Source organism: Sceloporus undulatus, chromosome 1 (assembly GCF_019175285.1).
Source record: "Sceloporus undulatus isolate JIND9_A2432 ecotype Alabama chromosome 1, SceUnd_v1.1, whole genome shotgun sequence".
NCBI lineage: Eukaryota > Metazoa > Chordata > Lepidosauria > Squamata > Phrynosomatidae > Sceloporus > Sceloporus undulatus.
Window position 1 is genome coordinate 272,073,475 of NC_056522.1, and position 27,233 is coordinate 272,100,707.

General features: G+C 41.2%; 1 protein-coding gene across 4 annotated transcripts in view; it reads right to left on the reverse strand.

Moving 5' to 3' along the window:
• Positions 1-27,233, reverse strand: part of KCNC1 (potassium voltage-gated channel subfamily C member 1) — a 186,283-nt gene that overhangs the window by 3,036 nt on the left and 156,014 nt on the right. For 2 of the 4 annotated variants that reach the window (XM_042446002.1, XM_042446001.1), the window contains exons 2-3: positions 16,942-17,875; positions 1,739-1,927 (exon numbers count right to left, since the gene is read on the reverse strand). In XM_042446002.1, coding sequence (XP_042301936.1) covers positions 1,739-1,927; positions 16,942-17,875 — 1,123 coding nt within the window. The remainder of the gene's footprint in view (positions 1-1,738; positions 1,928-16,941; positions 17,876-27,233) is intronic. The other 2 variants (XM_042446004.1, XM_042446003.1) reach the window with 1 other exon arrangement.

Sequence of the window (27,233 nt, forward strand, 5' to 3'; positions counted from 1 at the left end):
CACAGAGAGCCTGATTTCTGTTGGGGTGCATCATGGGAACTGCACATTTTTCATCCTGAAAGTGATGCTACTTTTTGCAGCAGGCCCATAATCCACTGAAGCAAGAACCAACAAAAGGCTCAAGTTGAATGAAAATGGCCAGCACCTCTCCAGTACAGAATCAGATATAAAACACTTTGCTACAAAGGTAAATTTTAGCAGAGATACTTTCACAGGAAAGTATAGTAATCCATACATATATTTATCTATATCTATCTATATACCTATATCTTATAATTAATAAGCATTGAAACTATGTATGCACTATTTCTACAACTGGCATTTATTCTATACTTTTCTTCATTTACCAACATGCAATGCATCCTTGCAGTTTCTGGAGAGTATAATCCTGTGTTACAGGTTACACCCTACAGTCCTTACAGTGTCTTTTATCTGTAATGTTACAATCTATGGCCGCAATCAAAAACAATTTTTCAAGGAGGGAGTCATTCCAAACTCAGTAGGAGCAAGGCCTGTCCCATCCTCTTTATTTCTCTGGAAGCACACCACAAAGCATTCAGGAACTCCTCACACAAAGCTCCAAGGAGCCTCTGTGTTTATGTTGGCATTACCAGACCAGGGGATAAATATACAATACCGGCATTCAATATGGATTTAAATGATAAAGTTTTACTTGTTTAAATATGCACTTGTTAATTTCAATAGGATGTATATTAAGGTAGCCACATTTTTGTCATAGTCAAAACATTCAGGAAGATTACCAGCTGGCCTGAATAACAAAAGCTAACAGTGGTAAATACAGATGAACATGTCAGGGGCAAAAAAGAGGTAGCATATCCTCTCTTCATGGGTAAGCGTGGCCATTTCATTGAGTTATGAAGCTGCTTGTGGTAGAAATTTAACTTAAGTGCTACAAAAAGGAGAAGTGGCCTTTTTTTTTTAAAAAGGCATTTTAATATGCCTCTACATTCAAAGGAGGTGCTGTTCTGCCATATGAAGGTGGAATAAGTGAAAGATACTAAAGACTACTCTACTGACACTTACTGAAATAAAGGAAGATGGAAGACTCAGCTGCTTGATATGGTAATATGCATAATCTTGCATTGCTCTTCTCCTTTATTGCAGTGGTTCCCAAACTGGGGTACTGTAACCCTTAGGGACACACAGTTACTTCTCAGGGTAAATATTTTAAAAATTACATCTTTTAATGATAACCGTTATCCCTTACATTCCAATTGTAAAAGCCAGTTGTTGTTTCCCCCCAGAAGTAATCAAATTCTTAGAAACTCTGAAATCTTGTTTAATGTTTTGTATTGCCCCCCTCTTCTCTGTCAACCACAGAGGAAAGGAGAGTGGGTGAGGAACTGGCAGAAGCTGAAGTGCTGGAACAATTTGGGATGCTTAATGACTGGGTACCCTGTTGTTCCAGGGGCTGCCATCACATGGTATGGAAAGCAGCTGAAAAAGGGCTGCATGGTGTTTCAAAACATGGGAGCTGGTGAAGGTGCAGGCTGATTTTCCATGCCAGAGAAACATTATCTGCATAGGGTGCACAGATTTAAAAGTTTGGGAACCACTGTTCCTAGCCCAGATGAACACTTAACTTACTATGCAGGCATCAGCCTGTTACTTTTTAGCACAATAAGTTAATGCCTAAAACAAGGTATTTGGCAGTAGGAATTCTTTAACTTTTAAACTATGCTGCTATCTATGTGACCACAGGACCTCATCTACATACCCTTTCTTATTCCTCCATCAGGCGGGCAGGGATATTCCCCGGTTGATAAGAGGAAGCAAGGTCCATATCTCTCCCGAGTGCCAGAACGGGTAAAGGGCAGACCTTCCTCGGGTGACATAGCCTGGTCTATGTGGGGACAGTCTTCATTTGCCAGCGCCGCCTTGGCCACTTCCCCATTCAGTTTCGAATCTTCAAACATATAAGCAGAAGGCTATTGAAACACTAGGAATTGTTTTATTGGAATGAAAACTGTTGGTTGGGTTCAAAAGCTATGTGGTAATATAGGAAAAAGGGAAAAATAAGTAGAAATTTGTTCTAGGTATATTAATGGTGTGCAGAGCACCAGAACTGTTTTTTTAAGGAAAAAAGTGAAAAGGGGAAGCAGAATGTTAGCTGGTTAGAATGCTTGCTAGCATTGGCTCCTAGCTCTGTGAGCAGAAGTCTGCAATTAGAAATGTGATTATGTTTAGCATGACATAGGATGGCACAGAAATGCTCAGTTTTTCATGAAACTTCAAAGAACTCACTGCACTTGGGGGACTGGCATTGATCATGATGACAATTCTGTTTTATGGCATTTGGAGTACATATTGCAGTTTTGATGACTGATTGCAGCACATTTCTTGGGAAATAATCCTTTCACATGTTTGCTTCCGATTGGTTTCCATTTTGGTAAACACAAAATGGCAGACACATTTTCAACAGATACACAGAGAAGACACAATGGAAATGTGACAGTGGAACATGGATTTTTTTTCTACAGTAAAAATCCATTTGCCAAAGTAATGTCTGCGATGACATATCTTTTGTGTTTGTTTTACCTTTTTTTTCAAATGGCAGCACAGGATGCTATGCATTTTAAGATAATCATGGGATTTGAAAACAAACATACACTGAAAATGGTAATAATGGCTTGTTTTAAATGCGTCTATTTCAATCCACATGTTTTATATGAACAGATAGTTTTCTCTGTGTGTCTTGCTTCACAATCTCAAGGCAACTTAAAGTGCTCTTATACTAACATTTTAAAGTGCAAATTTGTATATTCAGAATATACTTGAAATATGGCACAGTTCTTTGGGGTTCTTTTGGCCAAGGAGCAATCACCAGGCATGAAAATAACCCACTTCTCAGAGCTGGTATATACCTTTTGTGTGACACAGTATAGACAGTTGTGGTATTCAAACCCTTGGTTGCACAATGCTTATTACATAAATAAAGTTGGACAGGAATGGCAGATGATGCTACTCAGTTGGAACTAAAGGGGCAGTTGAAAGAGCAATTGTATATTCCATTCTCCTAACAGATCTTAATATTCATTCAGAGTTATCAAAGACACTTACTAGTTTTTACTGACAAAAGTGTGAGTAATAAAATCCACCCAATAGGATAAAAGAGACCACATGACCATCAACAATATTATATACAAGATCATTATTTGACTATTCTGGCTCTGCTGAGCTTGGCATCCTAAATGTTAAACTAAATATTAAAATGTTAAACACCATCCTTAGCAGTGGTGAGTTATGATTGGAATTGCCGTTAAACAACTTCTAGAGGACCTCAAGTTTTCTACCCTGATGTGTATAAATAGCATTAGAAGTATTCTGTTTAGGCCTCTCGCCACTTCTTACAAACGATCCTTAGAAATGTCTTAAAAAATGAAAGGCAGCTCTGAATCTTCCATTTGGTGTGTGTGAAGTGAAATACATGGAAAAAGGAGTGGATAACTTGAAGAAGTACCTTTGCTCTCTGAGTTTCCGTACTGCAACAATAGCCATATCAATTTGCACAGCCCATGCTTGGAAAGCAATTGCCAAAGGTCATGGTGAGTGATGCATGGGAAAGTTGGGGGAACTTACAAGTATGACTACATGGCAGACATGTCATGGTCATCACGAAGAATTACCATAGCATTTTCACCTTCCTTATTTGATCTTCATGGGAAAATGTTTACTTTTCTCAGAAAGGGAGTATATTTTAAAATATGTTGCTAATTATCATTTTAAATACACATAACAAAATGAATCAAAATTAAGTTAATTCTTATTATGAAACCATTCTGGCATCCTTGGGTCCCTGAGAAATAAAGATAGCATTGAGTTGTGTACATCCCATTTGGGCTACTGTAACACACTCTACTTGGGGATGGCTTTGAAGAGTGTTCGGAAACTTCAGATGGTCCAGAGAGCTGCACCCAGGCTGTTATCAGAGGCACGTTACAGAGACCACTTAATGCCCCTCTTGAAAAGAGCTCCACTGGCTGCCATTTTGTTTCTGGGTACAATTCAAGGTGCTGGATATGACCTATTAAGCCCTATATGGCTCAGGTCCAGGCTATTTGGCAGACCACATTTCCATGTATGAACCGGCCTGGATTCTGCGATCCTCTGGAGAGGCCCTTCTCTCAGTTCCACCACCATCACAAGCATGGTTGGTGGGGAAGCGAGAGAGGGCCTTTTCCATGGCTGCCCCTGGATTGTGGAACTCCTTGCCCAAAAAGGACAGAATGGCCCTTTCCTTGTTATCTTTCCCCAGCAGGCTAAGACCTACCTGTTTAGATAGGCTTTTAAAACAGAAAGTTTTTAAAGCATGGGATGGGGTGGCGTTGAACTGTTTTAAAGTATTTTTAACATTTTTATCTTTTTAATTGTATTTTACTTTTTAAATATGTAACTTGTTTTTAATATTGTAATGATTTAATTCTTTTAATTGTACTATTTTTAAATGTTGTGAGCCACCCTGAGTCCTAGTTTTGGGGAAAGGGGGGGATATTAATAATAATAATAATAATAATAATAATAGTGATGGGTATCTTATCCAGTCCTTTTATAGGTTAATTTTCAACATTTTCAATTGGAGGTTTCTGTAGCACAAATAGGACTCCGCTTTTCTAACCTATTGGAAAAAAAAACTGATCTATGCAGCTTTCATGAATAGAATACAGAATCTCTAGTCTCAAAGCTGACTGTTTGCATTATTGTGCTGTGGTACTAATGACACTAAGACAAGGATGCTCATAATTAATTAACATTGAAATTGAGTCCCTGTAGTGGGGAGAAAAGGTGGGATATAAGTGACTAATAATAATTATAATAATAATAATAATAATAATAAATTGTCCTTAAATTTAAAAGTACTCTTTGACCTGAGAACATTTGGATCTTCATAAGGTATGGGTTTTGTGGGTTTTTCGGGCTATGTGGCCATGTTCTAGCAGAGTTTCTCCCTGATGTTTCGCCAGCATGCTGTGGCTGGCGTCGCCAGCCACAGATGCTGGCGAAACGTCAGGAAAAACTCTGCTAGGAACATGGCCACATGCCTGAAAAACCCACAAAAAACTATGGATGCCGGCCATGAAAGCCTTTGACTTCACATTCATAAGGTATACCAAGGAAACAACTCAAGGGGCTTATGCCTTGGCGACATTCAGTTGACACTTCTGATGCTCTTTTAGACAAAGTAAATCAGATATTAAGGGATAAATGATCTAGAATTCTATCACAGATGAAGCATATTGTAGTTACAAACAATGCTAGGGTAGAACAAACAACTAGTGGTAATTTACTGAACTGGAGACTATGGAATCTTGTGGTCATGTGTTCTTGTTGGTGGTGTATGTATGTAGAGAATGGGATTAACATTCATATTTGTGTTCTTTCATCCAATGTTTTTCTACCATGCCTCCACTCATAATATGTAGCACAGTTATTTATGGACTGTTTGCTTAATCCTCCCCCTTCCCCAAAAAGGGAAAAAAGAAGCAGATGACATGAATCACTTACCTCATTGTATATGCCACTGTTATGATCTAGATAATAAGGATCTTATTAGCCTTCTATACTTTTCCAGATAGGCTTACATTTAACAGTTCCTCCTAGCAGCAACCACCTAGTATATTGGGATCCCCCCCACCCATCCCCACTCAGTACCTGTCTGCACAACCCAGAAACATGCTTCGAGAGGGGCTGGGTGTGGGGTGAGAATTGCCCACTTCACAGTTCTTCAAACAGATTGTTTCCATAAATAGAACAATGTTGTGGCTCTTGACTTATGTTTACTGAAGACCTGCTACTGTAGTTTGAACAAGGCCATTTGATCAGATAAATAATTTCCTCATGATGAGCCACACTAATAGTTTTCCCCTGTAGTCATCCTAATACAGTGCATCCCATTCAGGCAGTCAAGGAGTCCCATGGATATACATGACTCTTATCCTCCTAAAATATCTGAAATCTGGATTCATGGCTAGGGGTTTAATGAAGCACCCTTCGTATCCAGATTTTTTGAAAAAGAGTCAGAACTGCAGATTAACTTGTCTAAAATTCAACTATCTCGTTGACTCAATATCCAACATTTCTTTAGATGTGTCTAGACAAGACAAGACAAGGCAAAAGACAAAGACTTCTCAAATAGTAACCTCTGTGTTTACAACAGGACAATGATAGGTTCCCCTGTTTTTCTTTACATAATATAATTATGTATGCATCCATAAAAGACAGTTGTTCAGCTACCATTTGAAATAGAAATATTAATGCAGTTTGAAAATAGTAAAATTTTAATTCAATGGCCTGCTTATCTGGCTGTTGTCAACTGAGAGAGTGCAGTCTTACTAAATAAGAATAAAATAAAAGTTTATTTTTATACTGCCCTTCTTGCAATGCGGGCGATGCACAACACAATAAACAAATACCAAATGCAATAATAAATACATTAAAATCTACATTAAATACATTCTGGCCAGCTTGCCACTGCTGTCAGAGTGGGGGAGACTAACTGGAACTTATATCAGGGAATGCTAACTTGAACAGGAAGGTTTTAGTTCCATCCTGAACTGGGCCAGGGAGTGGGCCGAGCGAGCTCTAGGGCAGCGTTTCCAGAGGGTCGGGGCCGCCATGGTAAACGTCCTCCTCGATGTAGAGGTTAGTCTTGCCCCAGGGCCCTCAGTAGCTGCTGCCCAGATGTTCTGAGTGTGCGGGGCGGGATTGTATGGGGAAGGGTGGTCCTCAAGGTATCCTGGGCCAAGCATGAGGGCTTTATAGGTTATAACCAACACCTTGTATTGCACCCAGAAGCGAATAGGCAGCCAATGCAGATCTTTAGTACAGGTGTGTATATGACTGGCCCTGGGTATGCCCGTGACCAGTCTGGCTGCCATGTTCTGTACCAGTTGTAACTTCCGGGTATCGTACAAGGGTTGGCCCCTAGAGCGCATTGCAGAAATCCAATCGAGAGGTTACCAGAGCATGTATCACCATTTCAGGTCCCTCTGGCCCAGGTAGGGACGCAGCTGGCGAATCAGCCGAAGCTGTAACAGGTGCTTCTGACCATCGCATCCACCTGAGATGTAAGGTGGAGCGACGCGTCACGAAGCACCCCCAGACTGCGTACCGAGTCCTTTACGGGAAGCGTGATCCCGTTCAGGACAGGTGGAACCACCGCCATCCCCGGGCCAGGAGAACCTATCACGAGCACCTCCGTTTTCTCTGGATTCAGACTGAGTCGGTTTTCCCTCATCCAGCCCATTACTGACTCCAGGCATGCCACAAGAGGAGAGATGCCATCCCTAGTCACTGCATCAGTTGGAGACATAGGAAGACTATTTGGGTGTCATCAGCGTACTGATAACCCCGCGCCCCATGTCTCCGGATGATCTCTCCCCGCGGTTTCATGTAAATAGGTTAAACACTGATTTACAATGCTACTATAGGTTAAACACTGATTTACAATGCTACCTGTGGGTTGTGGATGCTTTAGTTCTTCCATTGTTACATGGTTAAAAATAAAGGATTAGATCCTGAATAAGTCAGTCACACTTTAGTGTCCCTGAAATCACTAAGGCTTAAATTGCCAGGCCGGACGTGACGGGGGGGGGGTTCTTGGGGTCCGGACTCCCCTCCATTAGAAAAATGAATGGTGTGGCTGCTGCGCCGCCGCCACTCAAGCCCCATTATAATGGTGACACTTAGTCTGCCCCCCCCTTCCTAAAATCCCCAGCTATGTCCCTGGTCCAGGTGAGCTTGTCCCATTGGCTACACTGAATGTTTATATGTGCCAGAACTTTAGATGGATGATTAAAAAAACAGAATCCCCTGCTCTTGTTGCTTTCTTGCTTTTGATGTGTGAGGGCATCCAGAGCCTCCGTGGACTCGATTGTACTGGATCAGTTTGAGTCTGTGAGTACCGGGATGTGGACAAGATCCTTAAAAGTGTTAGGAAGACAACCTGCTCCCTCGATCCCTGCCCCTCATGGCTAGTGGCTCAGGGGGGACCGGCAGTAACTTTAATGTTACACCGGATTTATACATCTTTGAGGGATGGGCAATTTCCATCGAGCTTAAAATTGGCCACGGTAAAACCTTTGCTCAAAAAGCCCTCCCTTTACCCCCTGTGCAAACAATTATCGGCCAGTTTCGTTGCTGCCATTTTGGGGAAGGTGAGTCGAGAGGGCGGTTGCCATCCAGCTTCAATCGATCTTGGATGATACGGATTATCGGACCCATTTCAAACCGGCTTTCAGGCGGGTACGGGGGTTGAGACTGCCATGGTTGCCTTGGTCGATGATTCCGTCTGGGCATCGACAGGGGAAGCATGTCCCTGCTGGTGCTCTTGGACATCTCAGCGGCTTTCGATACCCTAGACCATGGTATCCTCCTGGGCGCCTGGCAGAGGTGGGAGTCGGGGGCACTGCACTCCAGTGGTTCCGTTCCTACCTCTCTGGGAGGTTCAGATGGTGCAGCTGGGAGACGTGTGCTCTGATAAGGGGCCCTTACATCTGGGGGTCCCTCAAGGAGCCATTCTGTCTCCCATGCTTTTCAACATTTACATGAAACCGCTGGGAGAGATCATCCGGAGACATGGGGCGCGGGGTTATCAGTACGCTGATGACACCCCCAAATAGTCTTCTCTATGTCTCCGACTGCTGCGAGTGACTGGGATGGATCTCTCCTCTCGTGGCCTGTTCTGGGTCGGTAATGGGCTGGATGAGGAAAACGACTCAGTCTGAATCCAGAGAAAAACGGAGGTGCTCGTGTAGGTTCCCCGGCCCAGGGATGGCAGTGGTTCCACCTGTCCTGAACGGGTCACGCTTCCCGTGAAGGACTCAGTACGCAGTCTGGGGGTGCTCCTTGATTCGTCCCTCCACCTTACAGCTCAGTGGTGGATGCGACGGTCAGGAGCACCTTTATCAGCTTTGGCTGATTCGCCCAGCTGCGTCCCTCCTGGACCGGAGGCACCTTGAACGGATAGTCCACGCTCTGGTAACCTCTCGTTTGGACTTCTGCAATGGCCTCTACATGGGGCAGCCCTGTACCATACCGGAAGCTACAATTAGTGCAAAATATGGCAGCCAGGCTGGTTACTGGCATATCCAGAGCCAGCCACAATAACACCAGTGCTCAGATCTGCACTGGCTGCCTATTCGCTCCCGGTGCAATACAAGGCTGGTTATTACCTATAAAGCCTAAATGGCTTGGGCCCAGGATACCTTGAGGACCGCCTCTCCCCATACCTCCTCTCTCAGAACATCTGGGCAACAGTTATTGAGGGTCCCAGGGGCCAGGCTAGCCTCCACGTCTAGGAGAGCCTTCACCATCTCGGCCCCGACCCTCTGGAATTCCCTGCCCATCGAGCTCTGCTCAGCCACCTCCCTAGCCCAGTTTAAAAAGGGGCTTAAAACTTTCCTGTTCAGGTCAGCATTCCCTGACACATGCCCCAATTAGCTCTCCCCCCCCCCCCATGCCAGCAGTGGCAAGCTGGTTAGATTGTTTAACTGCTATTGTATTGTTGTATTTAATTTTAATTGTATATGTATGTTATTTGTATGAATGTTTTATAATGTTGTACACTGCCCTGATTATATAGAAGGGCGGTATAGAAATAAAAATTTTATTATTTATTATTTATGATACCTTCCAGTTCTAACTAAGAATACTTTCTTGGTAGTAAGTTCTACTGGAAATAATAGGCTCACTTCCAAGTAAAGTTATTTAGGGACGTGGTTTATCAGAACACAGGGGCTACGTTTATCATAAATTATAATAAAGAAGAATTACAGAGGAACATACACTGAACCATGGACAAATAAGGATGAAATGACAAGGTAACAGTTTGGAGAAAAGATGGATGTAAGTACAGCTTGAAGAGTTAGAGTTTGACAAAAGCTATGGTGCAAGTGATTTTGAAACCAGGAGTGAAATTATCTTTCAGCCAATATGTTTCGGAAAGTTTCTGCTAGAGGGCAATGCAAATTAACATTTGTTGGGGGGTAATATTCTTCCATGCAGACAGTACTAAAGAGAGCAACTTAGCCAGTTAGTGCCATGTCGCATCAAGTACTTACTTTTTCTTTTGGTATTAAATACCTTTTGCATCAGGGTTTGTGTGTCACAACCTCAAAGGAGTTTACCTACAGTCTGTGACATCCCTTCTTGTTTTGGAATTTAAGAACTAATGTCCTTCTGTTGCCCAATATGTAGAGCTCAGGTTGATGGGAATTGAAGAAATACTTCAGAATATAAAATATGACAGTCTGTAACATATATACGTTGCAAGCAACATAGAGTAATAAAACAAAACAGTGAGAAAGAGAGAGAGAAAGAGAGAGAGAGAGAGACATGAAGAACATGTAAAAGACCATTTGTTCCTGCACAGCCAATGAACTGATTTTTAGTTATCCCAGAGTGTCACAGTTTTACTAAAATACTTATTAAAAATAGTAGTACCATTTACAAAAATAAGCCTTATAATTACTTCATCATATATTTTAAAGTGTACTTTAGTGTCATCTTTATATCAATAGACTTTATGCTGGTAGAATTTAGCTTAGCATGCTAAACCCAGAGGCCCTTAAACCCAACCTACCTGGGAGTATTTACTCACCAATTTGTTGGACTGGATCCCTCCAGGAGGTGTAGGTCCCAATAAAGATAATTCAGGGAATAATCTCTCACAAACCTGAGTGACCAACGCTGTGACCTCCCTCCGAGACAATACCATCATTAAAGGCACTGTTTCTTGGAGTGAGGTGACATGTTGCTTTACTGACATCTGAAGACAAGGGGTCAGAATGAGAGCATGTGAAGGTCAGGTAGTCTTTCATTTAAAGGTGACTCTGGAAAGGTACCATAATGCAATCCTGAAAAAAATGTTGTTCCTGGAAGCACTTTCCTTCCAAAAAATATACCTCAGAACTAGAAGTGGTCTTGCAGTACTTAGAGCCTCACTCACAGTACAGTAGTACTGTATCTATGCAATCAAGCTAAACCAAAGTAGTTTCATAATATGATGCTAGAGTAAAAACAAAAAAACAGATCAGATATCTGGGGTTACTGAGTAAATTGGGAGAGATTATCATTCCAGAAGCTACCTTTCTTTAACCACAATGTAAGATCTTTCTGTTAATACTGAATTCATTTTGTTCTTAGATAATAATTACTACACAATATGATGATCTGTAGATTTTGGGATGCATGCCATTCATGGAGCAGGGATGAATGCAAAGGAGAGCAGGAATGGTGTTTTATGAGAGCCACAAGTACAGGAAGATTTGGGCTGAAGTATGCATGATGTGTAAAAGTATAGTGAGATGATATAAAACCCTATTTGTTTGTTTCTGTAGCTGTCCAAAGTGTTCATAATTTGCTCTGTGATATAACACTTAGGTAGACATTCCTACTAGATCCAAAGTCCAGTGCTTTAGTTTCCCATTTAATAAGAGGGAAGACATGCAATGCTTTTGCAGGTTCTGATTTTTTTTAAAAGAAAAAGGATATGAAGTGTTCAATTATCAGACTGATATTTTATCTATGATTTTTCTTGCTTGTCTCACATCTGGAAAAGAAACTCAATACTGCAGCAATATTTACATTAGTGCAGAAGGTGTCCAGAAAAGTTCAGATGATACCTTGCTATTGTTGTCAATGTCATTTCTGCACCACTGTCAGTGACGCAAAAGGGTTTTTATGATGTCACAAGAAAGACAGCTTCTTCTTTCTTGCCCTCCTGATCTCATTTGGGTAAATGACAGTCATTTCTGTCCAAAATTGGTGAATATAAACACTACAATAAGCAATCAAACCATGGATGAACTATTTTCAGTTTAGATATTTTAAGAACCACAACGCAAAAAACTGCCAATGAACTCTGTCTCTGTTCATTACTAAGATAGGGAACATACCGAAGAATCTTTTTAAAGAAATTTAAAGCTGAAAGCTATTTGATTAATTCCAGGGATTCAAACTAGTTCAGAATGAACTGAAATGTTTAAATTATCTTCAGTAATTTCTAGTTCAGTGCTATGGGAGGGAGGAATTGAGAATAAGAGTGTCGTTGTTAACACAGGCAGGATTCAAGCTAAAACTGACTCTAAACTGAATACTGAACATTTTTTTATTTTCCCTACATCAGAACAATCTGAAACAGTATGATTTTGCTGTTTATCAATTCTTTTCAATCTTTTTTTAAAAAAATATATGAAACTCTTCACTATCCCAAAGGATGCTTTAAATATGACTAGACATTATACAACTTGCAAGTATGCCAGTGAAAACTGTATCCTAGTGTCATGTTCTCCCCTTATATCGCACATAACATTCAGGAATTCTCAATATGTGACATGGTACAATCATGTTGTGAGTTTCCCCGTCCCACCTATCTTGGCATAGAATATTTAGGATAATAAAGATGGTGAGATGCAGAATAAACATCCCTTAACAGTATTGTCATGGTACATTGAACCTGTGAAGTAACTGCCACTTTCTTGGCATCCCAAAATGTTACATTCATCTCCACTCTAACTTAATATGGCTTCCTTTGGAGAGAGAAGAAACAGAGCTGAGCTGACTCACAGCAAGGTGGTTTGTCATCTCATTTCAGCCAATGGGGAAACCTGCAACTTTCTTTTATAGGGGCAAGTGAAGGGCCTGGAAATATGTCCATAACTTTTATCTTGTGTGACTGTATATGCTCAGATTGGACACACAGTCTATGCACCCTAGCTATGTCAGAGACATCAAGAAAGGTAAAGATTTCATTCCATGGCATGCTAAATTTATTGCAATCAACATGTCCCAAACTAAAACTTTTCCAAATTCCAAATTACTTATTTGGTAAGTGTACAACAAACATTAATATTGGAATGGCTTCAGTGACTAGTTTGTGTTAAGTCTGAAGTCAGCATTGGATGAGCTTAGGTCTAAGAATTAATGGCCATAAAATAAGACAAATTTCAATTTAAAATTTAAAAATAGAATACAAATACCTGAATTTATGGAACTATAAATGCATATATGCATCCATAGGAATCTTATACTAAGTCAAACGTCTGGTCCCTCTAGTTCAATGTTATTTGTTTTGGCCAGCAGTGGCTCTCCAGGATTTTAGGGAGAATTCTTTCTCATTTCTACCTGGAGATGCTGGAGACTGAAACTGGGATTTTCTGCATGTAAAGATTGTTCCCTGCTTCTAAGCTAAGGCCTTTCTGTAATCTACTATTACATTCATATACACCCCATTGACCTCAGTAATTTATACATATATGTCACCTACAGTCAAGTCTCACTTAATGTCATGTCAAAAGTTTTTTTTTTAAAGTAAATCATCACTCATGAGGTAGTGCCACACAGTAGCTATGCAGCTTATTTGATTTCAAATGAGCCACAGCAAAGGCAAAAAGTGTTTAGCTGTCATAGATGAATGTTTGTGTTTTTAGCTCACCTGCTTGTTAAGTTCACTTGCTTCCTACAGTAGAAATCAGCAGAAGAAAAACATGGGTTTTATTGCCTCGGTATTGAGACTTGGCCTGGGAAGATGAATTGGCTCCTGCTTGTTCTATAAGCCTTGAACAAAACAATGGGATAGTGCACCCAGCACAGAGCTGTTTCTTGTTGTTGTGTGCCTTCAAGTCATTTCCAACTTCTGGCAACTCTAAGGAAAACTTATCACAAGGTTTTCTTGGCAAGATTTGTCCAGAGGGGGCTTGCTTTTGCCTTCCTCTGAAAGTCACCCAGTGGGTTTCCATGGCTAAGCATGGATCTGGATCTCACCTCCATAGTCATAATCCAGTGATCAAACCACTATGCCACACTGGCATAGAGTTCTATCCTATATTAAATATGTTTCTCACAGACTGCTCACCTCTAAAGAATTGTGGTAGAGCCATATCAGTCTCTTTGGAATTCTGTGAATTTTAATGATCTCACACTCTTGGGGGATATAATTTTTGTTTCATTAATGAATTAATTAATTTTAAAATTAAAGCTACTTTTAGGATAAAACCCTTAACCTCCATTGATGCTTCTTTTCTTAATATTGGAATACAAATGCTTTATTGAGTAGATATCTGTGCAAACACTGGGTTTTCAGAAAAACACCCAGTGTGCAAGTTTACAAACATTAAGAATGTGCTTTTGCTGGTATTGGCAGATAGCTGGAAAGGGAGACTGGACTAAAAATACACATTTGAATGATAATAATAATAATAAACAAGACTACATCAATCCACTTTGGATTCCTTATAGCTTGGAAATGACATTTAGCTGCTAGTTGTCATACCAAGGTACCATTCACAGAACATTCATTAAGTCTGTGTCTCAAATAACTTTGTCATACTTAGATTTTAATCCTGTTGTTGCCTAGGATTAGCTATTTATACCCTCACCAGGCATCAGCTATTTATTCCCTTGCCACTATCACTGTGGGCAAGATGTGATTCCCTCTGGTTAATCTTATCCTCAAAAAACTGGATGATAATTGGAAATCTGAGTGTAATCTAGGGATGCTGGCTACCCCTTGCTATTAACAGAGAAAAAGAAGATGTAGGTTCTGTGTTCCAATTCTATTAAGTAAAGTACAGATGGGCTCTGGAGCTGATGAAAAGCAGGAACAGATTGCTGGCACTAAAGTTTGCACATGCAGGCTGTCTGCCTGTTTCCCCCACATGATACTTCTCATGTGTTAGGCCTGAATCTTTAAATCTCAATGGGAACTGGACTGGGCAAAGGCCCTGCTCCTATGACATCAAAATGGTTGTTGGGGTTGTGTCCAGTCCAGTCCACACTCTATAGAGTCCCAGACATAAGAAGAATCAAGCCAGAGATAATAGGTAGCCAGCAGGATCTTTTATACGCACAGGTTACATGTGAATTCAGAGCATTCATGAGAACACAGTGGTTCCGTTCCGAACCATGGATAGACAATCTGCCATGAAGTTACTGGACAGTTGGGTGTATGTGACACACTGCTTCATGAGTATTTTTGTCTCCTTGCTGCTATACAGTGCCATAAATGTATTTAATTACTCATGAAGAAGGTGCTTCATTGCTTGGTGATGACATTGTGATAAGCATTTGCAACCTGAGGAGAATGGGCAGATAAGACCACATAAGTGTGCACAAAGGGCAAAATAGTAAAGAGGCAATCATTCACATGGAGCGTGGCCAGCCTGGTGTGATGGAAGTCTTCAAATCAAATGAAAGGCTTTAGGGAGATTTTTTTTTCAGGGGGCAGGAGGAATCCACAGGGAAGAACAGTGACAAAATGAAAACTCTTTACCTGAATGGATTGTAAAGAGTGCTACCAAAATTAAAAATAAAATAAACTGAAAAGGTTTATTTTCTACCCTTACTTCCCCATTTCCTAGAAATTGGCATTTTGCTAAGGTGAAGCCACACACACAAAGGAAAGTAACACTTCTTTTGTGTTCTTTCAGTAGCGTCCGCATGCATGGCTATGAAATGGAAAGAGGAGATTGTTTTCACCCACATGGAGCAACACGTTGGATAAATTTCCATCAAAGCAAATAAATAAAATAAATGATACTGCAAGACCATCATAAGTATAACCTATTCTTTAAACATATTCCTAACCACTAAAATTTATCATGAACCACTGTATAAATGACTTTTATCACAATATTTATCAATGGGAGGGATTTTAAATAAACAGGCTGCGGGGTTGCACATGATTACAACCTATGTTCATTCCATCAGCCAGAATAATTTGTGGTTATTTACTTTAAAATTACTATTTTTTCCCCACAGAATAGGTCAATGATATTCCATGGGTAGAGGTAGATTATGGGGTTGAACTAATCAAATCAAAGCCCTGTAACTTTGTGTGCTCTTGGAGGAGTCTCATAAAACTGAGATAATCCCATAACAAACCACTAGCCATGGGATACTATAATATATTCCATGATGACTAGTATTTTCATCCCCCACCCCCAGTGTTTGACTAATATGAAATATAGTTTAATCTGAATGGGAATATTTTCTTATTGCTGTCATTTATCATTACCATTAAAAAAAGATAAGAGTACCCTGTGAGATTATCACTCATGGCTCTTCATAACAAGTTTGTCCAAAATGGCCAATATTCTTCCCCTTTCAGTCAGCCTTTAATGGTAGAGGGTTGAAGGAGCTGTAGATCAGGGACCTAAGCTTTTTATGACAAGGAATTGGTGTTCCTCTTTTTCCAAATTCTAATTGCTAAACTTCCATGTGACTATGTTGTTATTAAATGAGTTAGGTTGCCTATTGTGGAATAAACATCCATACATTTAGCCTTGTTCCCTTGTGAAACACATTGTGTTTCTTTGTGAAATCCAAGCTATCATTCTAATAAGTGGCTGGAAAAGACCATCTGAAAAAGACACAGTTGTGTTATGGACCTGCATGTGCTGATGTAAGTCATTCTTTAAGCAGCCAAACACATGGTATGCTGCAACATTAAAAGTAGCTAGGAACAAGCTATCTTGGGGGATGGGGGACAAGGCATATTTGGGTGTATGTCTTTTACTGGGCAAGATTTCTGCCCTTGGCTCTTGGTATGCTAGATGCATACAACTTTAAGAACCACCCTGATGTTTTCATGCAGTCCAATAATGCAAGCCGCAGAACTCTTTTTTTTAAAAAAACTTCTTCCATCAGATATTTTCTCTGAAAAATCTTTCAAACGTCCCTTAAATAGGACCAATATTAAGGCTCCTATAACGTACACTCCTAAGTTTCATATGTGAGCTTCTCCTGTACCATTTTGTCCCTGCAACCTGTATGTCCCACACATTATTCCATGTATGGTGGTGGGACGGTAATGGGATAATGTGCTACTCATTGCGCTAAGAAACCAGTCTGACTGAATCTTTCATTTTCTACAAAGGATGGAGGTTAAAGGTCAGATGGACATTCCTCTAAGAGGTTTCCTACCTGCTCTGTTAATTTCTAACATTTCTTCTTGGGCGAGTGGGCATGTGTCGCTCTGAGTACTGTGATGTGGAGAGTTTATGACAGATTTACAATAATTGGGGGATCCCAGTTGGGGTGGCCGCGGGATATGCTTCTTTTTTTTCTTTGGTAGCTTCTGCTTAGCCATAGCTAAGGAGTAATACATTCCAAAATTGTTCACAATGACGGGTACAGGCATGGCAATGGTCAGCACGCCAGCAAGAGCACAGAGGGCCCCCACCAGCATACCCGACCAAGTCTGAGGAAACATGTCTCCGTAGCCCAGGGTCGTCATGGTGACAACAGCCCACCAGAAGCCAATGGGGATGTTTTTAAAGTGTGTGTGTTCACTGGCACTAGGATCATTGGGTTTAGCACCTATTCTCTCGGCATAGTAGATCATCGTGGCAAAAATCAGGACGCCCAATGCCAAGAAGATGATGAGCAATAAAAATTCATTTGTGCTGGCACGGAGAGTATGACCCAAGACCCGCAGCCCTACAAAGTGGCGGGTCAGCTTGAAAATTCGCAGGATTCGCACAAACCGGACAACCCGCAGGAAGCCCAAGACATCCTTAGCAGCTTTGGAAGACAGGCCACTAAGTCCAACCTCCAGATAGAAAGGTAGAATGGCCACAAAATCAATGATGTTCAAGGTATTTTTGATAAATTCCACCTTGTTTGGGCAGAAAATTACCCTCATCAGGAACTCAAAAGTAAACCAAACCACACAGACTCCTTCAATGTAGGTCAGAAAGGCCTCAGTCTCTGCTTCCTGGTAGATGCGCACCTGGGTGTCATTCCCAATTGTTTCCGTCTCTGTCTTGTTAACGATGGGATTAAATCTCTCATGGGTTTCGAGGCAGAAGGTAGTGATAGATACCAGAATGAAGAAGAGGGAGGCAAATGCGATATACTGCAGAAAGAAAAACAGGAGAAAACTGTTAGAAAATTGCATTCTAAGGAACTCAGTCCTGTCGTGAGGCTGAGCATAGGGAAATGATTCCTCCCATCCATGCTGTCTGGCAGTGGCACAGAAGAGGGTCGGTAGGGGAGAAAGCCCCTATTTCGTGGGCTGCCCCTCTCTTGTTTTACATCTAGGGTGAGGAGCTAGTGACATTCCAGATGTTTTAGATTACAATTTCCACAATCCTTCCCCACTAGTAGACCAAAATAATTACAGTCCCTTCAATGTGATGGAAAACCAACACTGTTTTGCACAGCATAATAGAGTTCATACAGTCAGCCCTTCTTATACACTGATTTTTTATACACGGATTTAAGCTACACGGTTTGAAACTGTTCCAAAAAAGTATAAATTTACCTTGATGTTCCATTTTTTATTAGGGACACCATTTTGCTATGTCATTATACTTAATGGGACTTGAGCATACACGGATTTTGTTATACACGGGGGATCTTGGAACCAAACCCCAGCGTATAACAAGGATCCACTGTACAATAGCTTCCCATAATGCCAAATATGACCAACTGAATTCTATAATCCACAGAAATATGGTTATCTCAGGAGACCACAGCATAGTGTTGAACAAACAGAAATTGCAGGGAATAAAGGCAAGATGCTATAATGTTTGCAGCACATGCAGTCCTTCACCGAGCCAGGTTTGTTAGAATGTTCTGTACTAGATATAGATGGTTCACTTCTTGTTTTCTATGGGGAGTCTGGGAAAGTTAGAACAGTTGGCCTGTGGCCTTGGCCAAGGATGGTACCTCAGAGCAACAAGTTTGCATCTTTTATGTATGTGAGGAGCTTACATTTCCCAGGCTCCAGGTCTCTAAAACAACAGGTGTAGGGAAGAGAGGAAGAAAGAGATGGCAAACAAGGCTGCAGCCATAAAAAAAAAAAGAGTTGGTTATGTTAGTAAATGCCAGAAGATTTATTGAGTAAGGCAGGACTGAGAGTCAATTGGCCTTCCAGATGTTGAACTGCAAGTCCTGGTACTCTTCACCACTGGCAGTGCTAGCTTGAACTGATGGGAACTGTAGTCCAATATTTGGGAAGCTGCATGATTCCCAGTGCGTGATTCAACACTAAGGTGGGATACAAATCGCCGCTTTGCGGCGCTTCCCCGCCGCCGCCGTTTGCTCCGCGCGGGAGCCGCAGCAGCCAAACCGCGCGACTCCCGCGCGGAGCAAAAAAGAAGCTCCATTTCGGAGCTTCTTCTTGCGGCGCACTGATGACGTTGCGAAGCGCCGCCAGTGCATTCGCGACGTCATAGGCGCCGCGACACGTCTGGACGCTATGCGTCAAGTACGTAAAGATGGCGGCGCCCATGTAGAAGGGGCAGCGCCATCTTGTACGTATAGGATACGTACTAGGGTTGGGGGGTGCGGAAGCACCGCCCCTTCCTAACCCTAGTACGTATCCTATACGTACTATATGGCGGTTTGTATCCCGCCTAAGGGACATTGACCAGCTTTCTAGCCAAGCAGTATAAATAGTAGGTGGCATAGGAAAGAGATAGATAGAAATAGGCAGCAGTGAAGGATTTCAAAATAAAGAGAGAAATTGTCATATTAGCAAGCTTGGTCCAGAACTGAATGACTGAATGGCCCAGTTCAGGAAGGAATTAAAAACCTTCCTGTTCCAACTAGCATTCCCCGACACAAGTTCCAGCTAGTCTTCCCCCCCTCTGACAGCAATAGTAGCTGGCTGACGGGGTTTTATTACTGGTTTTAATAGTTTATTGTATCTGTATTGTTGTTGCATTTGTTTTGATTTGCTGTTGATGTATTATATTCTAATGTCTTTGATTGCTGTTCACCGCCCTGATCATTGGAAGGGCGGTATACAAATAAAATTTTTATTTATTATTATTATTATGCCCAATTAAATGCAAGCTTATTTATCATTTTTGGAGTAGCAGAAGAGACAAAACTAATCCAGTTGGAAGAAACTTGGGTGAATGTGACTGGGGCTTCCGCAAACTTCTGAAATTTCTTGTGGAATGCTTTCAACCTAAGATTTTTTGTGTGTGGAGGATGAGCCAACCTTTGAGTTGGCTTGATTAAAGTATTTTCCTAAAATGTGTTTTCTAATTTTCTAAATATTTCTAATACATTAATATGATAAATCATTTTAATAAATAGGAAACTTCCATTTATCTAATAGGTTAGGAACTGGAGGACTGCCAAAAAATAGCATTGGTTGAAAAGTGGAACCCAGTAATTTTTTTAGCTTTCAAATGTATTTTGGCAACTGAAAAATGTAAAAAACACACTACAGTATATACTAATCATGTATACGTCTAGAAATTTTTTGACCCAAAAAACCTGAGTTAATTTATCCACAGGTCAATGTAAGTACTGCTCTTTGACTCTTATAAAAAAGGAACCATACCCTGGTTAAAGTGAAGAGTATAATCTATCCTGGAAGCACTGATCTCTCTCATCCAACCATTCAATCTTTATTGTGAACACCGTTATGCCTGCTGGATTTTTTGTAAGTTCTTTAGCATTGTTTTCCTTTGCTTCATCCTTTAGATTTTTTGTTACATGATCCTAAACTTCACCCTCGACTTATCCATGGGTCATATCGAAAGCTGTTATTTTTGCCCTCAAACCTGCTCTTGACTTATACATGAGGTCGACTTATAGTCAAATATGTACGGTATATCATTTTAAAATGCATGCAAAAGCTAAGTAACACATTATATATACCAAAAATAAAGTACAATGAACAAAAGCTTACCTTTAATGTCCTGGTCTCATTATGGCGGGGTACAAAATGCCAGAAACAGGCAGCTGGGAGTCGCCACTCTTTTCCGCATAGCCACACAGCAGCAACCAAATTGTACAGCGCGGCTACGTGGAAAACAAAGGAGTGCTGAAAAGCGGCTCCTTTTAGCGCCGCTGCAAACTGCTGGTGGTGGCACGAGCACATCACTGCTGCGCGGGTCCATCTGTGCGCGCTGTGTATATGGTGCCACGCAGCGATGATGTCCTGGTGATGTGCTAGGGTTGCGGGGTGTCTGGAAACAGCACCCTGAGGCAACCCTAGCATGTCGCCAGGACGTGCTAAAGGGCCCGTCTGGACCAGGCCTTTATTATTATATATAGTATACATTATATTGTACTATACACTGTATTATAAGCACAAATGCTTTTCAGCACTACTGTAGGAAATTTATTACCCACGATTTCAGAAGCACCATGGACTGAAAGGAGATTGAAGGAGCAAAAATGATGTGGAAACACAGAGAGGGGGAAAAGAGGCACCAACCAGTGCTCTCTTGGTCACAAGCAACTGTCTGTAGTCAGTCTTGCACCTTCCTTCCTCCCCCCACTCCAGCTCACTTTGCAAGCAGTGTGTACAGATATACAGGCAATCCAAATCAAGCCTCCGTACAAAGAAAAATTGACAATGTTCTGCTGTTTCCATGCTTGCAAATTACACAGATAAATTCTATTAATCCAAGGAGGGCTACTCAATTTCCACAGGCAAGCCTCAGGACTGCACTCATGCATTTGTGCAAGTGGTCCCAAAAAAGCCTCAGGCATGAAGAACTGACGAAAGAGTAGATCCCTCAAAATTAATGCAACTTGTCTGTAATTTGCAAGCGTTGAAAGAGCAAGTTGTCAGAAAGTGAGTCATTGAAAGGCAGGGGAAGCTTGTACTCCATCTCTTCTCAGAGTACCTCACAGCAGGGACTGGAGATGCAAAAAGGATTTATTCAGCCAAAATCCCTTACATTGTTCTCTTTGTTTCCCTGCTCCCAAAATCCATTGCATGTACATAATACAACATGATTTTCACATGCAAGACTACAAACATCTCCGCCACAAAAAAATGAAATCTGATTTTATAGATGAAGGCTCCAACCTGCCCTCTTCTCCCCCTCTAAAGCTAAATTCATTTTAAAAAATCCTTATTCTTTCCAATACCCCATATTTCTAACAATTAGGGATGTGATGAAAGCTCGTTGGTATTTGTTAAACATAAACGATTTTTGTTTTCTCAATGCTCAGCTCAAGCATTTATGAGCTCTGAAATTTGGCACCTACTCAACTGAGGTATAAAAGTTTGCAGATACTTAATTTGCAAAAGAGGTAATGGGATGGGCACTTCAGTGAGAAATTTGATATTTAGGCCTTTTTGGCTTCAGTAATAAAAAAAACATCGGTTTTAATTGGGCGAGTCTCAGTTAAGGCAATTTGAATTACTCCACTTGGCTGCGGGGATGGTGGTGGTGGGAATTCAGCTCTAAAGATAAACACAAGCCATCCTTCCATGTTAGACACTGTGGAAGGGAAAGACAGCTGTGTGTTTTATGGCACTCTTCAGTCACCACCAAAAGATCCATTATAGCTTCAGATCATAAAAGTATATGTATGCATGTGTGTTTCACATGCATCTGACATTGTATGTAAGCATACACAGCTACAGTAGAATCACCTGCATGACTTGCTATTCCCCATTTTAATTGTGTTAATCTCAGTCCATACAATTTGAATTACTCCATTGGGCAGCAGGAGTGGAGGAGGAGAGAGAATTCCATTGTAAAGATAAACACAGGCCATCCTATCTTGTTAGACACTGAGAATGGAGTTTTAGGGTTCACATTGCTAATTGCAAGCAGAGTTAACGAGACAAAAACAGCCAAATATTTTATAGCCCACCACATTCTTTGGAAATTAGGCAAGAATTTTCTGTGAAAGGTGACCAAGTTGAAATATCTTGCTCTCCACAAAGGAGCAAGCAGAGTAATAAAATTTCCTGCTCCTGTTCACATCACTACATCCTGTTACATCACTACACACAATCCATCCATATTCCACTTCATGATAAATTATTCATTTAACCATTAATCTCTGACATGTACTTTTTTGCTCAGTTACTCCACTCTTGCAGAGACTAGGCAATGCAATCTCCACCATCCCTGTTGCAATATATCTTCCACCATCATTATATTCACAACCAGCAGCCCTCTACCACTCTTGTTACCTCACCATCAAAACTTTGTTTCACCTAGTACTCATCTAGATTCAATAAACATCCATTTAATTTTTTTTAAAAAATATACTTCTCTGTGAGTTTCCTTCTATGAGTCCAGTGATTGCTGTGAGGTCTTTTGCCTGTTCCCTCCTGGGTCCAGTAACTGTGGCCTTCTGACTCTCTGAGACTCTCCTCCCCCTGGACAGATGGAACAGGCCAGCATAGCATACAGCAGCCAGGGACAGCAAGCACACTACATGTCTTCATCTGCTCACTTGTGCTCATTGATCTACTTGCCTCACACAGCTGCTGTTTCCTTTCTTCCTTTGATACTCATTCTCTCATTGCCTGGTGTGTGCACATTGCACTTAAACTATCCAATCACTTGCTCCATGTAGTCTACTGATAAAGTTCAGCACAGTAGGATTTTTTTTTCCTTTTGAGAGCTGCCCCCGTCAAACCTCACTGTGTTTTGCAAAAATAATCTTCAGGGCAGGGATCTTCAATTTGACCTAACCTTCAGTTGACCTGATCAAGCTTGGTAAATTCCAGGCATTGCCTTTTATCCTTGGTTTAACTGAAAATTGTTCAGATCTAGCACTCTTATTTTCTGTGTTAGCATTTCCTCAACTGTGCTTGCCCCCTTTCTTCAGATGCCTAAACTGTATTTCTAAATGGTCATATGAGGTTTTATGTGCTGCAATGCTAGAAAGTTGAGCATTCAAGGAAAATTTCATTGAGAGGATGGAATTCTTATGGGAGGGCAACACCCTCCCATAACACCTTTGGGCACCACTCTTACTGCTGTGACTGATGCTACTGCTAATTTTATTGTTTATTTATCTGTTTAATTTGTATCATCATTTTCCTACAGGGAGTTCAAGGGGGTGTGCATGGCTTTCTTCCTTCCAATGTTGACTTCACAACAATGCTTTGAGGTGGATCAGGTTGAGACATAGATTGACTGGCCTTCAGTCACCAAGATTTGGTCCAGTTTGGGCCAGCTATCATAACACCTTATCACAAATCCCTTTCATCAACATAATGGATGCTGAAAAAAGGAGAACCCCAGTGATAGGAAATATCCCAGTTATCTCCTTGAAATATTCTGACTACAAAATGTCATTGTTAGAAAACTGTTATCCCTCCTCTCTTCACCCCATCCCAACCCATCTCCCAGACAAACACCTCCGCTGGTTTTGTGAGTGCTTTGTACCAGTGTTGTTGTCATGGGAACCTACTAAATAATGTTTTGGACACAGCTTCTTCCTCTGCACTCACCATCACTGTATCTTTTTAAAAATGTACAGCATTTTTTGGAGGGATAATCATTGGTGACTGAACAACTTTTATGGTCGTCAAAGGGCCATAGCACTTTGGTTAGAGCACATGCTTTGCATGGCAACTATCCCAGGTTCAGTCTTTGGCATCTCCAGATAGCGATGAAAGAGACCCCTAACTGAACCCCTGGAAAATCCCTGCTGATAAATGCAGACAATAAGCTCAATAGACCAATGGTCTCACTCTATGAAAGTTCACTTCCTATTATCCTAAACCTCAACAAAGCTATAATCCGAAGCCTCTTTTCCCCTCAGCAACACTCACTTTTTGCCTCCCAGCCACTCCTATCTCTCTTTAATAACAGAAGAGAGCTTTGGCAAGTTCATGAAACTGAAATACTTTCAGAATGAATAATATTTATCTACTGCTTTGGAGCTTTCACAACACTTCATAACCCACTCTGGCCAGCAGCCAGCATTCCTGGTGGCCTGTTTCATGTGTGGATGAGTTGGGAGGATAAAGCCCTCCCCACTCCCACCCTCACCCACTGCCTCACTACATTACATCAAAACAGCTGATGCTTCATGTCTTTTTATAGGTTTGCAGCAAGTCAAATTCCCTCCAACTCCATCCCTTCCTGAGGGAATGGGACAAAATGTCAAGCGACACTTGTGAGAGTCACGCACAGGCTGACAATCCATTGGTAGCACATGCTGCAGTAGGTTCCTCAGGATCAGCTCCCATTAAGACTGACTGAAATGTCAAGTCTTTAAAGCACCACTAACTTCTTATTTCTTTTCATTTCCTTTCTTCTTTTAGAATTGAAGATCTGTCTGTGAATTGGATGTGTGACTGTGAGTTCTCAACTTGGACTACAGGCACACACAGCAACCTTTGGTTGCTCCTTAGTCAGTCCATATCTGAAAGGCGAATCCAGGGCACTCCCCCTAAAGTCCCACAACTTTCTGAGATAGAGCAGAACCCCAGATCAGCTGCAAGGGCAGACTTCTTTCCCACCCCAAGGGTCCCAGGATCTGTGAGATCATTCCAGTGCCCAATCCTTCACTAAAAGGCTGCCAGGGTGTACACTGAACTCTTATAATCTTCTCCACTAATTAGCGACACCACCCTATGCCAATTGATCCAGTCCCTGAGATATAGTATGGGGTTGGTGAAAAACTCCAAGTAAAGGGAAAAAAACCTCCTACCTGGCCTCAAAGTGCAGTGGGAGGGTGGGTCACAGAATGAAGAACCAAGATGGCTCATGAAGGGGGCAGCTCAGCCTTAAATAACACCAAATTCTGTCACCATCACATGCTCAGCTTAATTCTGGCTTTTACTCATGGAGGCCATCAAAGTATTCCCTCCTCTGCAGAGTAGTTTGCCATGCTAGTCCATGTATGCATAATAAAGGAATGTCCCAGCCTATCTTAAGTGCTTCCATCTTCTGCAAGAATCTGTATAGTCTGGAAGCTCTTGGCCAGCTACATCTGTATGATTGGCAAAATTAGTGAAACTGGGGCACTCCCTTCTTCCTTTTGCTGACCTACCCCCATCTAACCCATCCCCATGTCCTCAATACTCACATACTTCTATGTTGACATCAGTTCATATATCCATGGAATCACTTGATTCCTCCATGCTGGATTATTTTACAGTTCCTGACTCATGCATAGCTCATACTGTGTTTGAGATGATATGAAAGTTTGCATTTTTAAATGTGGAGTGACCATTGGTCAAAACCTGTTCTACCTTTCTGGGTTTTGATTTTGGAACATAATCCCACTGGCATTTTAGAGACTGAGGATGTGTGCCTCCACCACGATTTTGGAATGGCACCTACCCTACCCTGTGCTTAGTGCACAAGTCACCAGCATGAATATGAATTGGCAGCCAGTTCATCACCAGTAGAAGGTAGCCAGGTAGCTACTTCATTACTCTTAGGAAATATTTTGGGCAAATCTAAACATAGCAGATTTATAGGCTGAACTTTCTTTTCATGGGAGCCAGTCTCCCCTCACATCTCCCCAATAGCTTGCTACTTTTAGATGACCAACTCTGATTTCTTTGGGTCACTGGCTACTATTCTGTATGCATTTTAAATGGTGGGAAATTACTCAATGGCAACATGGACTGTGAGACTTGGTGGCTTAGTGGTAAAGATACTGGCTCTGATGATCATAAAGTTGACATGTTGGCAGTTCAAGACCCATACACCTTGTGATCGAGTGAGCTCCTGTCACTAGTCCCAGCTTCTGCCAACCTAGCAGTTTGAAAGCATGTAAAGGTGCAAGCAGATAAATAGGTACCACTTTGGTGGGAAGGTAACAGCTTTCCATGCAGTCATGCTGGCCACATGATCACAGAGTCACCTTTGACAATGCTGGCTCCCTTGGCTTAGGAACAGAGATGAGCATGACCCCCTACAGTTAGATATGATGAGACAAACTTGTCAAAGAGGAAACCTTTATCTTTTTTGCATGGAATGAATTTTGAATTTTAATGTGTTTACTGTTTAATGTTTTAACTTGATAAATTGTTTAATTGCTTTTTAATTAACTAGTATATTTGTACTTTTATCAAAGTTTTTGTATGGTTTTTTAAAATCTGCATTGCCTTAAAAATACTGTTAGGCATCTTGAGTCCCAATACTGAGAGAAAGGTGGATATAGATGAAAATGATGATGATGCCTACAATTAAATCACCTATTTCACCAGAGAACAAGAAGCAATGAAAGGCTAATTCTCTGAAATGATGATTGTTACATTCACTGAATGGTTGCTGAGGCTAGTGGTGCTACTTGCTATTCTCCTCCTATACTTTAAAATAAAATTGTGTATTCGTATCTCAAAAATAAAATAAAAATACTGGCAATGGAGCGGGCAGAGAGAAGCAGGGAATTATTTTTAAAGCACAAATTTGCATCCTCAGATAAATAATGCAAAATGTGATATTTTCAAAGGAGCGCTGATATGCATGTATAATCTCCCATTACAGCTGGCAGCAAATTGCCATGCAGATTGTCCAATTGTGCTA